This window comes from Ctenocephalides felis, unplaced genomic scaffold (assembly GCF_003426905.1).
Source record: "Ctenocephalides felis isolate EL2017-DRISC unplaced genomic scaffold, ASM342690v1 CF-g0.4_SCAFFOLD_03571, whole genome shotgun sequence".
NCBI lineage: Eukaryota > Metazoa > Arthropoda > Insecta > Siphonaptera > Pulicidae > Ctenocephalides > Ctenocephalides felis.
This window is the reverse complement of record NW_020539725.1, coordinates 52511235-52526264: the sequence shown is the minus strand read 5'-3', so window position 1 is coordinate 52526264 and position 15030 is coordinate 52511235. Positions and strand designations below refer to the sequence as shown.

The 15030-nt window shown below is 29.4% G+C and overlaps 1 protein-coding gene across 1 annotated transcript; it reads left to right on the top strand.

The window, feature by feature from the left end:
• Window positions 1-166: 166 nt before the first annotated feature.
• LOC113385420 (MICOS complex subunit Mic10-like) lies at window positions 167-2457 on the top strand. Its single transcript, XM_026623268.1, has 3 exons — window positions 167-286; window positions 387-472; window positions 2169-2457. The coding sequence occupies exons 2-3, from the start codon at window positions 400-402 to the stop codon at window positions 2339-2341; spliced, it is 246 nt and encodes an 81-aa protein (XP_026479053.1). The 5' UTR covers window positions 167-286; window positions 387-399; the 3' UTR covers window positions 2342-2457.
• The last annotated feature ends 12573 nt before the right edge of the window (window positions 2458-15030 follow it).

Below are 15030 nucleotides of genomic sequence, written 5' to 3'. Positions count from 1 at the left end.
TCCTAAAACAATATTTCACTTGCATTATGATTCTATTGTTTTGGGCCATATTTTTATTGTTTGAAAGTTGACGTGACCATGATGGGTTTATCAACCCTGACTTAAAAACAATGGTTTAGAAAATTTCAAAATTCTAAAATTTTCACGATTGGCAGCGCCGAAGTCTTTCAAGTTGAAGCAACTTCATGCACTTCAATAGCCATCGATCTATTATGAGGTTATGTTATGCAACCGCATGAAACGTCAATTCAATTTGACGTTTTGCATAAAAAAAGAAAGTTGTGAGGTAATATGATCGTTTATAATAATTTTTAAAACATTTTTTTGTTCAATGTTTATATAAAATTTTAATGGTTTTACTGTTTTTCTCATTTTGGACGTTTTAGTAATAATTTCACAATGTCAACCCATGTCGAAGATGAGCTAAGCCGAAGATGGGACCGATGCATGAAAGATGGCTTAATTAAATTTGGTAAGTAATTAGGATTCATTATTATTTGGCTTAAATTTTATCACTGAATACATTTTTGCTTAACCTAATAGTAAGTAACAAGTACTTAAGCAATGCTTGTAGGCTTCCAAATATAAGCCTTCCTTATAAGAAAAAAGTCAATAAATATATTGACTGAGGCCATCTTTATACATATATTGAGTTTATGAACATATAATAAGTTAGCATAATTTTTAAGTTAGCATTAACTTGTTAGCATAGTTTTTAGAGATAGACGACTTTTTATTTTGCTGTACACGTTGTTATGCAAGTGCTCGCTCAAATTGCAGAGAAATAAGATTTGCCATTGCCATTTTGTAATCCAATTGTATATGATAAAATCATATATGTTAATATATCATACTATTATAAATCATAATTAGTACACTTTATAAGTAACAACTACTCACGCAAAATCTGTTAGCCTTCAAAATATAAACTTCTCTTATAATAAATATATGTGTTAAAGAAATAATAAAATTAAATGTATCGACTGAGGCCATCTTTATTCAAAGATGGCATCTGTCTATATGTCTTCTTTAAAAAGAAGTTAGAGAAAAGAATGAAAAAATGTTTTTAAACATATAATGAGTATATCAACTTTCTGGCATAATTTTGAGAAGTATAAAGCTTTATATTTTGCTGTACTTGGTATTATGCAAGTTCTATTCTATAATGCAAAGAAATAATAGAATGGCGTTGCAGAATTAATAAAAAGAAATGTTTTAACTAAGGCCATCTTTTTACACGTATTACCCTTATTAATATATAATAAGTATGTCAACTTTCAAGCACAATTTTTACAGATTCATAAATTTCTATAATACTATACTCATCGTTATGCAAGTGCTACCTTATATTATATTAGGTTAGTACTGCCCTAGGGTAGGTCCAGGAGCTGAGTTAAACTCCAACTCGATTATTAAAGCCTTTGCCTATTATATTATAAGCCTGTATTCACCTTGAAAAATCATAAGTCGTGTCTTCAGGGCAATAATGATACATCAAACTATTTTTTAACTATTATATGTTATACAGAAGATCTAATTATTCAGTTAACTTAAAAAAATAACATTTAAACATATTTTTGATAAATTAACTGCACACCAAATAATCTTGATAATCTTATGATAACTGATACGACTGATAATCTTGTAGGAACTTAACAGGTTCATGTACAGTAAAGATTTCAGCAAAATATTAAAATTGGGTTATTATATTTTCAAATTGGTTGTGATATCCGAACCTTTGACTAAAAACTGTTTATAAGGGCAGCCTAATCAATATGGAATATCATATATACATATAGAATATCATACACAGTTGTAAAATATTTTATACTATAAACATCACAATAAATAATTAATATTGATTCGTGCTGTACTTTCTATATAGTGTTTATTAATGCCTTAAAGCATAAATTAATTATAAAAAGTAAAAGTTACTTTGAGCGATCAAGAAATATCAACATCAGATATTAAAATGTAAATAAAATATTCTCATTATATTGGTAGTCAGATCATCATATCTTAATCATTATATATGATAAATGCTTCATCCACATCATTCTGCATGACAATGAAAATGAATGCTATACCATTCACAAATGCAAACTTGTTAAGACCTAATGTTAGATTTTTTTTAACTTTTTCTTTACCAAATGTATCATTGTCCCCAGGTGGTGGTATAGCTATTGGCACAGTGTTCTCTGTATTATTTTTCAAAAGGAAAAAGTGGCCAATAATTCTGGGAGGAGGTTTTGGAATTGGATTAGCTTATTCAAATTGTGAACGAGATGTAAATGCATTATTTACGCCGGGAACAAAAGGACCCTGTGAAGTCAAGTCGTGAAATCTATATTCACATCGTAGTAATAGTTCGTGTCGAGTCATTAGAAGCATTTTATTTTACCCGGCTACCAGTGCGTACAATTCCTTTATGTGCAACAATCAAATAGTCTAGTTATAATTACAAAGCTGTAATATATTTGTGAATTGAACTTATAAATTTGTTTTTACATTTTTCTTGATTATCTGTTAGTTATGGATTTTTTTGGTCAATAAATGATTTCAATAGAAACAAATCTTATATCAAATTTCACAAAATAATTTTACAAGCTTTAAACAAGAACTTAATTTTTGAAGCCTTTTATATTGGACACAAAGAAGGAATGTAAGTTATAATTAGTGTGGATTATTATATACATTTCATAATATACATAATAAGTTAAAAGGTTCAAAAATATTACTCATAGTAGACATGAGTAATTATGATCAAGTATTACAGAACTGGAATAATATTGAAAGAAAAAACAATAAAACCATAAAATTAATTGATATGCAAAAGGATATGCAAGAGGACTACAAGAAAGTTTTATTAATATAAATAGAAAACAGCCTTAATTTTATGATGCAAGTTACTTAAAGTGATCTATTGAAATCATATTTCGTTAGCACAAAAACACAGGAGACAAAACTCGAAAAATCGAGTTTATTCACTACAAACATACTTTGTGAAGTTGAAAAAAATATAATCAAAGAACTTTGTTAATGTATGAGAATGGATTAATGTAATTTTAGAATTTATAGAAAAAACTCGACCATTTTTTAAACTTTATTGAAACAGAATTTTTTATGTTATTAGGCTACTCCAATACAGGATGGCAAGCATTAAACGAGAACTGTGTTTGTGTCCTTACAATCGTATTTCGTATTTTTCGTATTATAAGATAATATCAATTCAATAGTCCAATTCAATAAATTATTTCTAAAAATAAAAACGTATGCACGTGAAATTGGTGCGTTACTGTTAATGATAGGAAGGCTTGAATAATAAATGAATCAGTTTTATTCATTTGAATGTTAATTAGCAGCTATCTATCATAACAATCCCATTAGCACAATTATATCAAAATATAATTTATCATAAGTTTTGTCAAATGTTGGTTTTAAAACTATGATTAATTGAAAATGTTTTGCGGTAAATAAATAAATCACAAACAATGTAATAATTATTTAATTTTTAAAAATAGTAATATGTTGAAAAATTATGTTAAACGTGTCTCTAAAAGATTTTCACCTTCAACCTTATACGAATCTAACATTATTATTTTTTCTGTTCTGAAATATAGCGGAATTTGCGATATGCATATTCCTGGTCGTTCCAGAAATAAACGATTGTGGCTTGTGATAGTTCTAGGAATTATCTTGTATTATTTTTTCGGTTTATACGACAATTTGAATTATGGCAGATTCATTCAGTACGAAAACGTTAGTGACCAGGTTGAATACGCTGGACAATTCGCGCAACTTAGCATCGGCCTGGTGTTAACAATAAATATACAATTCTGGTTTCTTGCATTAATTAATAAATTGGATTATTTCTATGGTGAAGTTCAAAAGTTGGATTTAAAATTATGCGGGAGAGATAGTAGTTTACTGTATCGCACTGTTTTAATTAGGCAATTTACGATTTTTGTTTTTGGTTTATTCAATATTGGTTCTTTGGCTGTTTATTTTGGAATAAGAAATGCTGGTTTGTTAGGGCAAGTGCGTGGATTTATTTTGAATACACTTTACTGTTTACCTTACATTCAAATAAATGCTTTTTTATACCTTTACATAAGCATTTTATATCTATTATACCAACGTTTCACCTACATAAATGATAATTTAAAATCAAAGTTCAAGAGCCTATTAAAAAAATGTGATCACAATCTCTTATACCTTCCGCAAGTTTGTGATAATATCTATGAAAAAGTCCATCTTTTTCTAAAAATTCACGATGAACTAAGTGATTTGATGGAAAATATAAATCGAGAATTTGGAATATTAGCATATGTATGTCTTATACTGGACTTTGTTTGGACGATAACTGATTCATACTCTATAATCACAACATTGCTACTTTCTTCAAATATTGAAGCAGAATCTGTTTTTATGAGCTTTTTATTCTGGTGGCAGGCGTATAATCAAATTGGAATGTTTGTATTACCTGTGATGGCTGAGAAATGTGTACTGCAGGTGAGAAGTGATAATTGATAATTTTATTTTAAAAATATATTTCATAATCATATCTGCTTTATTGGTTTATTTTCAAAACTTCAGGTTCAGAAATTAAATTGTTTTGAATTAAATTAAATTTGTATCCAATAAACCACAAACGTTAAAACTACGTAGCACAGAAGAAACGACGTTACGATGGTTACGTTAATAAAACGTTTATATTATTCTTCGCTTATTCTTCGCGAGTGGTAGACACATATTTTAACTTACTTAACTTTTTTGGAGTTTGGTCGGTTTATGTTCATATAGCTGTGACGATGTAATTTTCAATTTATCCTAATTTGATTTTAAGTATATATCATGTGCAAAAGTATCTATTACATTGTGTTTTTTTTTAATTTTAAATCAGTTTTTTAGTTTTTAATATTTTTTAATTGTTTTTATATTTAAGCAAAAACTCAGCTGCACTGTTTTATTTCGGACAATCCAATATGAAAATACAACTGCAGCTCTAAAATCAAGATTATTGTCGTTTATTTTGCAGATGCAACATAGAGAATCTAAATTCACTTGTAGTAATATTTTGCCGTTGGATTTTACGCTGATTCACGGGGTAAGTTTTAATTTTTATTTAATAAATCAAGGTATCTTTATCATCTAAAAATTCAGGGTAATTATAGTCTTCTTAAAATTTAAATTGAGATGAAGATCTCCTGATATATCTTTCCATTCCATTAAATTTTGCTATGTAATTCTGAGAGTTTCCATAAAGATTTTTTTTAGTAATATTTAGTAATTTAGTTATATTTAGTAAATCATTTATTCAGAGGAAATCTGTACCTCTTTTATGTAATTACACCCAACTTTTTCAAAATTTGTTTCAAAATTTATAAAATTTTATAGACCAAGTAATCATAAAATTATTACTAATTTGTCATATTGTCCTATTGAATTTTTCATTTATTAAAATAACGTTGTAAATATTAGTATTTTTATAGTATAACTAGCAAACCCGACGAACTCCGTTTCGCCACCAGATGATTTCGTGAGAAAGATGAAGAATTTTTTTTTTTTGTTTTATATTTGAAAAGGAAAAATTTGATTAGGAAGGAAAACCCGACTTATTTTTATATATATAGAAGATAATCTATTTGCAATTATTTAAAATTATTATTGATTATTTTTATTACTCGAGTTTTTAATTACGGTGCGTGAAGTTCCAGCAATTTGCATTAGAGCACGATGCCATGCACCTCTAATTTTCTTAATTATAAACCTTGCGGAGCCCGAGTCCTTTCCAAAGAATGCAAAATTGTAGAAATCGGTTCGTGCGTTCTGAAGTTATTTCGTCAGGAAGGAAAACCCGACTTATTTCTATATATATAGAAGATGTCATTCGATGAAGTATTTCTTGCTAAAAATAATTTAAATATTAAACATAACAAAAACTTATCATTTCTTTTATTGATGTACATTTTTATTACGTATTGTTGAAACAATAATCTGCATGACTCTGATAGAAATAGATTTTATTTTTGATTCTTTATTCATATAAATAATATTGATAATAAGGTTTAAATTATAATTTAATGTATTTATTCAGTAAATCATACAAATACGTATTTTTCTAATATAGACCATTTTATATTATATTTTAGGCAGTTGCTGTCGCAGTAAAATATTTATTCATTATGCATCAGTTTAATAACATGCTGAATTAATTAACGATCCACAAAAACAACAAGAAATTTCCATAATGTGAAAAGCGGAAAATTTTCGGTCATGTGATTATCACCTACTAGATCTTCTGGGATATATTAATTGTCCTATATGTACAATATTCTATTTATTATTAGAAATTGGAATTGATGACGCGCGATTTAGTTGAAATTGTTTGACTAAATTCTAACAAAAATTAGACGACTTATTGAATTAAATTTATATGTGGTTTTAATTATAAAATTTTAAATTAGGGATATGTAGACAAACCTTTCTTTATTTAGATAGTCTTAATATTTTTTTGCTAACCATTTCTCAAACCTCTTTTTTACCAATATAAAATCCAAATGTATCTTAGACCAATATTGGTGAAGATGTTGAGCCATTAATACTCAAATTTTGCTAATATTGCTGTGAAAATATTTCTTCAAAATCATTTCTATCATGGAAATCCAATAAGAAGTATTTTTGATTAATTTTATATGACGATTCTGGTACCATTTTCGTTCGTATTATCAACAAACTAAATCCCACTTATATACATATATTTTTTGTATATCGTTAAATAAATACAGATCACCTGTTCAAAATGCAGTTTAATTTAAAAAAATTAAAAACAAGAATTCGAGCTATTTTTATAATATGAAAAAAACTTATACCACATTGTCCTGAAAAAATAAAAACATTGCTGATGGAATCTTGTCCAAAATTATATGGAATGATATTTTTTCTATGAAGGAAGAAACTTTTGTTAGCTACAAATTATATTACGATTAAAATTTACAAATAGTATATAAAACTATATTTATTCACACTTTCCTTTAAATCTAATTAAAATCTATTTACTACATTCTCCTCGTAAGCTATAAAATCTATCGCTCACCATGGCAACAGAATATATAAACAGTACAAACTCAAAATTTTTCTGACACGTGTGTCATTTTATCAAATTATTTTTTTATAAAGTTATATTTAATATGTTACAAATACTGCCAAAATGAATGGGCCGCCTGAACAATTGTATTGCTCTCAGCAGATCTTTGTACCGCCAAGGTTTCCTCATCTTTTGAAGGCTTATGCTAAAGGTAAAGTTATGTAATTTAGTAATTAAATTGTTTATAAAACATTGGTTAATTAAAATAAAATACTCATAAATAAATAGAAATTAATAATTATGATCTAAATTTAAAGTTCCATATGCACTTTTTAGATGAATTTGAAACTTTTCTTAATGTACTATGACAAATTAATGGCACAAGATTTTATGACGCGCCAAAATTTGAAATATCACTTTGATTTTTGTAATTGCAACAAAAAATAAAAAATCATTTAACTTTTTCTCAGATGCAATAAGGACACAGCCTTTTGATTTGTTGCGATGGTCTGCTGCTTATTTTCGTTGTTTGGCCCAAGGCAACGTGCCTCCTGCCAAAACCAGAATCGAAATACCTCCAACTGTTGCACAATGTGGACTTACACCTGGCTATTTAAAAGTGCTTCTAAAACAGGTAATAATTCTCCAGTTTGTATGATGATAATAAATAACACTGGGTTTCTTGTTTCAGTTTGGAACTTCTGAGCAGATAGATCGTGCAGAACTATTTACTCGCTGGTTGGGCATTTGCTTATGTGAGTTCGAACTTGATAAAATGCTGATGATTGGAAATATGTTTCATGATACGAGTATACATTGGATGCATTTTTTTGCTATTGCTGTTGGTTTTCTAAATAAGGTAGGAAGGCATTACTAAAACATTTTATTACTCATTTACCATATACCATATTTGCTCATTTACTCACATACCATATTTGCATTTGGTATCAACGTTTCTGGATTAATTCATCAGCACTTGGATATTAGCTCAGTATTCCAATTTATTTTTTAGAATAAATTGATAAATGATTATGCTAGAATAACGTGATATGATTGGATTTTTTCTAGTCACTGACCCATACGATGATCATGATTTGCCAACTGTTAACTGAGGAGCCAGAAGGCGGCAGCGCAATGATACCCCTTTGGCGTTTCAAGCAATTATACAAATTTTTAGCATCCTTGGATTGTTCTAAAAAACAAATATATCGAAATGGAAGTCGTGTTCCTTCAAAAAGTGATCCAATTGCATCTGAAGAAAAACCAGATGATGGGCCTGAATCATCGGCATCTGCTACTAGCATTTCTTCTGCTGATGCCGAAAAAATAGTTAAAAGGCCTGACAAGGTAATAAACTGGAAAAGATTTTTCATACCTCATAAAGTATTTTGAATGCTGCCGATTATTATAGTTATAATTTCTAAAGCTTAAAGTATACGAAAGTATACTTTCAATTATACTTTTAATCCAATTAGCCCCCAGCTGATGATGCTGAGGACTTTTACGTTCCACCAGGAGAAGATATGGTTACAGAAGTGATTGACCATGATGAGGATGTTAAAAAACCTGATTTAAAAATTGTTGATAGTGAAGAACTAATGATAATTACAAAGATGGAATCGCAAGAAGGTCTGATATTTGAATAAGTTTAATACATTGCTCACGATTTTGATGTTGATGAATATTTTCTTATAGAGATTATCATCGGTTTGACGACTGAAACTGAAAAAGGGTCTAAAGAAATTGTGGTAATAATATTTGCACAAATTATTTTACCTTACTGTACAAACATCTGAAATTAGAATTAAATCAATATCTTTTATATTGTACTTGAAATATTTTTCAGGACGAGAGTGATGCAAAATCAGATATAGCAACCATGAAATATGCAGACGAAGAAGGCGCTGTACAAAGAGAGGATCTTGAATTACCAAGTGATTTGATGTTACATGATGAAGGTTTACTATCTGTCGAAAAAGAAGATGCTCAAGTCAGCTCAGAACAGAAGGTACATTTGATTTTAATAAAAATTTCTTCCAGATTTTAAAATGTAATTATTTCACATCTAGAGACGTTGATGATTAACTGTTTCAGCAATAAAAGAAATTACATAAGATAATAAATGTTAATTATTTAAATTTTATGATTTTCAGATAGAAGAATCGGAAGAGCCTTTGCAAGCAGCTGTTCCAGAAATTTCTGATGATGGTTCCGATGATTATACGAAATCACCTCCTAAAAAAGAAGAATCACAAGAGCAAGAGATCTCTCTACCAGATCTTGATCAAAAATGTTAGTCTTTAATCTATTAAATAGTGCAATGCATGATCAAAAAACCAATAACATAATTTAATAATGAATATTCCATATTTTTACAGTAAGTAAATAATCTTGCCGACTATAATTTTTTCTATTGCTAATGTTATTACAAACCAGCTATTCGATTTACATATAATTCTTTTGTTTTACTTTCAGCTCCAAAAGGCAGTGAGGTATCTATTCCTGAACAACGTGATGCACTGGAACAGGAGAGTGTTTTGGGTGAAGACCAGTATCCATATCGTTATCGTGAATCAGAAACTGGAGGTGTTTGTACTTGTTTAGAAGACGAATCTAGGTCTAGTATTACATCAGATGGAGATATTGCTGAATTGGCCAAAGTAACGGGAAAAGCTCCACAACGAGATTACAGAAAGATGAGAAAAGGCAGGGAAATAGTAGAGGTAAATAGATAATAGTGTTTATTTTAAAATTTTGGGAATATTTTCTATAGGCGCCGATTAGTTCAAACTTTTGAACGCAAATCTCTATAGAGTTACAAGGGGCTTTTGAAATTTTTTAATCTGTGTAGGCGTTTTCGAAAAACCGTCAACGGAAAGTCACACACATGCTTTAGAAGAATTACTTGAAACGTCCAGGAAACATAAAGTGGGATTTTTAAGGAATGATACTTCCTTTACCGTGACCTTTACCTTGGACCAAAATTGGTTTTTGTTTCAGATACCCGCGATTCCTGGAATTGGTGAACGAGTGCCTAACGAAATTCAACAAGAGTTGTTAAATTATTTATTCACAGTAAGCACAAAACAGCATGGGATGGTAATGCCAAGGAACTTGAGGCATTATCTTTGTCCTCCACTTGAGAGGTTGAATGCCTGTCCTGAAGAAGGAGAGTTCGAGTGCACTGCCGTAGTGCACGACCCAATTCAGTGATGTTAAATTTGTTGCACATAGTTATTTTGTGAGTTAAAATATTTTTAATTGTTACTTCATTCATTAAATTGGTAATGTAAATTTTATGAGAATAAATTTATGCATGTTAAATTGATCTTGGTGCTTATACTGTTCACTGGAAATTTGACTAATTAGCAGGAAATGGTTCGAAAAAGTGAACATCTGCACTTGGGAAAAGTTGAAACTATGGTGCCAGCTATTGGCGTCGAAAGCAAATTTTTGATGGGTGGGTTCGTTTTTTTTTTTTTTGATAGACAGCCAGTGGGTTTGCACTTTTAGGGCATATTAAGGCATACCATCAAATTTCATGAGTGGGCTCAAGCCGACCCAGCGCACACGGTTCCGACGCCACTGGTGCCAGCTCTGGTTTTCTTGTTATTCTAATTCAGTTAGAAAATCGAAGATACTAAAATTTGCTGGAATGACATGTGCTGGAATGACAATCTTGTTTGATGATTTCGTCCCATAATGATATCCATATGTTGGAATTTTTTTTTAAATAAAAAATAATATCTGCAAGTAAATTTCTTTTTCGATTTCATAACAATAAATATGTGCAATAAATATACAAAGTTTCCAGTAAAATCCTTGGTTGTAATTAGTTGCAATTTTTGTTTTTTGACCTAGATTTCGAAGACATAACATAGGCAAAGCACATAACACAAATAAACAAAATGCGCACTAATTTAACGAGCGCTAATTATTACTCATTAGAACTTGTACGGTGATTCACGCAATGTTGATTAGCTTTATTTAGAACTGATTTAATTTATTTCTAAATATTTCCATGATAACCATTGATCATAAACATAAAATTGTTTGATTTTTGTCTCACTCAAAAAAATCCATATGGAAATCACTGAAAAAAATCTATATCGATCAAGAATGAAAAAGAAATAATGCTACGTTATTAGTTTTTTATAAAGTAGTATATTAAATATTAATTAAATAATATGATATGGTGTGATGCTAACTATGAGTAAATAATTAAGCAAGTGGTAAATAATTAAAATTTTACTAAAAGTGCAAATTAAGCTATTTCTGGTATTCCAAAATTTTGTACAAATGTAGTAACAGAGTGGTGTAATACTGGATCTTGCGGTTTAAATACTTGTTCGCCTTTGGAATTCTTGTAATCTTCATATCTGAAATAACGAAACCATTCTAAATAACATTATTACCCGTTAATATTTGCAATGGATAAAACTTGACATACAACGATCATATTATCGATTCCTAACTAATTTGTATATATTTTTTAAATATTCTGATCTATATGATCATAGAAGCAAAATTTAGTGATTGCACTAGAAAACTTTTTGATTATACATATATAATTGTCTTTCGGATTTTAAAACGTTTATTTTTGATGACACATATGATATTTACCAAATATTGATTTTTTTACATATTCTGTACGTCGCGGCTTTATATATAAAGCGAAGGTCATCAAGAGGGTAAAACAAATATTCTCATAAATAAATCGTAAATTATACATTAGGTCAATATGTATTCAACTTGTTGCTCCTAGTTACATAGTAGAAAAAAACAAAAATAAAATGAAAAAAAAATCCCTACGACTACGTAGTCCAAGAGTATTTCAACCCTCATTATCTATTATGTGATGGGTGACAAACCAGATGAATATCTCACTAAAAACTTATAATCAATAGGCAATATTTAACAATCAAAAAAAAATTTTTTATTACCTAACAGATCTTAAGGCCGTCAATCCTGAGCATCGTTGTGCAGCTCTTGTAGAATAAGCGCTGGTGCAATCCACACTGTACACACCAAATCGTGAATTTTTAGCTCGTAATGCTGATGCTTCCAACAGCAAAGTACCTAACATTAAAATAATGGATTAATAACTACATCATTTTATTAAGTCGTTTACTTTGAATAGATAATAAGTGGTTAGAGCAAGCTCATTCGCCTGGAATAATGGAATAGGACTACGGTTCTATTTTGATGAGTTTTTGGAACTCCCAGGTTAATAGGAACATTTGGCGTCATCTCGTTTGCGGAACGTTTTAATAATAATTCGAATCGAGCTTAGGCCTTTTGAAAGGCATTGATAATGATTTTGTTGCTACTAAACTGTTTAAAATTTAATTTTCACATGAACCAAACTGCTAACATTGGCGCAATATTGGTAATATTGGCACAATATTTAAACATTGCGCCACGATTCGACCACGTTCTGGCCACGATTTATTTCTATTGGGGGCCACACGTCATCGGTATATGATGTCGTGCTACACATTAGTCAATTCTTAATTATTTGAAGCATTTCTTCTAATTATAAATCAATACATAATATCAGTTACCTATGCCTAGGCCCCTATAATCAGGATGTACGGCCATGACGTGAGTGTGAAGGCCGCGCTCAGCTCGAAATCTTTTGCAGACATCTGCATCTCGCTCCAACTCTGCCAAAAACCTGCCAGGAAAAAGATAATATATATATATATATATATATATATATTTATTTGTTTATTATTATTATTTACCTTAATATAGTTGACCATTTCCCATCTTCGCACTTATCAGCTTCCTCCAACATAATTTTGGCATCATCAGGTTCAATAGAACCATTGATAGCAACTCCTACAATTATTTCTTTCTTGGGTCGTGAATTTGATTCATTTACTAAATTAATATTAGTTGAAGGATCTGCTGATAAAATACCATTTTTGTATTGTATGACCTTCTCCGTTTCATCCACAAATGTACATGTATCTACTTGAATTGTCAAATTCTCTGTTCAAATAATATTAGTCTAATAATTGAATTTGTTAGCAAACATTAAGATAAGTGATGATATAAAGTTAGATGAATGTAATAATTCAGAACAACTAGTAGAAATTAGGTATAGTACTTTTATACTATACTATAAAGTGGGAGTTCTACTTTATGCCGTACTGTATTTATAATGTACCATATTTCTATTATTATATAAAGAATTTTCATTACTCCAATTCAATACTAAATTAAGGAACCATATATAAAGAGATGTTTTTAAATATCAATGTTCAAACTATGTTTAGAGCGTTGGACAAAACATCACATTTTAAATTAAATATTTTTCGTTTCAAGTATATTAAAAATATATTCAATATGTTGTTTTAACAAAAGAAATAAATATATTTATTAGATTTGAACTAACCACATGTGCGTTTGTGGTTTTTGTGGTCCACCACAGATGTACAAATATTTTCAAACTCAAAACCAAAAAGTGGATTTTTTATATGCATATACGAAAGCAACAAACTCTTCGTATTTATCGTGATGTAATGATTAGGAACGTGACCTAGCACAAACTAGTTCTGGGTTCGATCCCAACCTTCTTGGGTCAGCTTGGTATCAAGCAGTATGATATCAAGTTTCCGCTTGAGATTATAGATTTTAGAAATATAAATCGCATTTTGTGGGCATTGATGCGATACATATACGCTAACCAATATATAATAAAACTAGTGGTGTGTGATATTGTGCCTTAAGGGAAATTGCTGGAACTTTCCGTACCGTAACGAAACGTTCGAGGAATATGAAATGTTTGAAAACAGATTATTATAAATACTGTAAGATTGTCAAAAAAAATGTTCAGAAACCTTCAAAATGTGAAGATCAAGACCACTGGGTTGCCCTCACGAGAAAATAACTAGGTTAGGATGCACGGTAGCAAAAACACGTTTTACTGATCGTTGCTGATAAATGATAAAATGTAAACAAAATACTCACATAAAAATGAAACGTTGGTTACAAAGGTTTAATATTGGTTGGAAGCCTGTAGGACATGGTTAAGGTATATGGGATCAATATTGAAAATATTAAGACTAGTATTAGTAGTACAGATGAGAAACAAGTAAAATTTATATTTATTTTAAGATACAAATACTAAAGTTTTTCTGTACGAATGCTCACCTACTTTATCATTTATTATATCTTCTCCACCATCATCATCTTCATTTTCACATGTGATGATGGCTTTAACAGAATAACCTTCTTGGATGGCTTCCATGGTAAATTCTATATCTGGCGTTGTTGGTTCTTTGGGTTGAATTGAAACTGTTAGAATTTCTTCAGGGTAGTAATGTTGCATTAGGAATGACATTATTTCTTTATATTCAAACGGCGATATGTCATGAAATGAAATTTTTGGTAACTGTCTCATATTATCCATATTTTATTTCTGTAATAAAATCAATAGGTGATGAATGAATAAGTAGATGAATAGTTGGTACGATTTGATAAAAAACACATGTAGTTAGTGAACCTGAATTTAATAATATGTATAACTATATAGACTATAAGAGATATTAAAATCGTATGTTTTTTATTTATAAATATTCCCCGTGCGAAATTTGTTTTCTCTGCTGAAATTCTTTAATCTATATGAGAAATGTATATAAATATTTAGATTTAATGTACAGTCCATATATTAAATTACTAAAACATTTAAAATATTTTTACCAACCAAATCACTAGCGTTCTTAAAATCATAATTTAAACTCCTAGAATTTTAGAGTATATTTATTAAACAAAGATTGATTACATATCTTTAGTAAGTTAATATTTCAATGGAAATTTTTGCGGATCAGCTTACCATTCGAGAACAATGAACAATTATAATACATTTTGAATTATAATTTCAATATTTATACTTAAACATTAGAAACAATGAAAGTTTGCGTTAAAATATAAAC

Bases quoted from the DNA above. Each gene is read 5' to 3' on its own strand.
- LOC113385420 (XM_026623268.1), top strand. From the start codon at position 400: ATGTCAACCCATGTCGAAGATGAGCTAAGCCGAAGATGGGACCGATGC. The intron at 473-2,168 runs GTAAGTAATTAG...CATTGTCCCCAG, and splicing joins AGATGGCTTAATTAAATTTG to GTGGTGGTATAGCTATTGGC.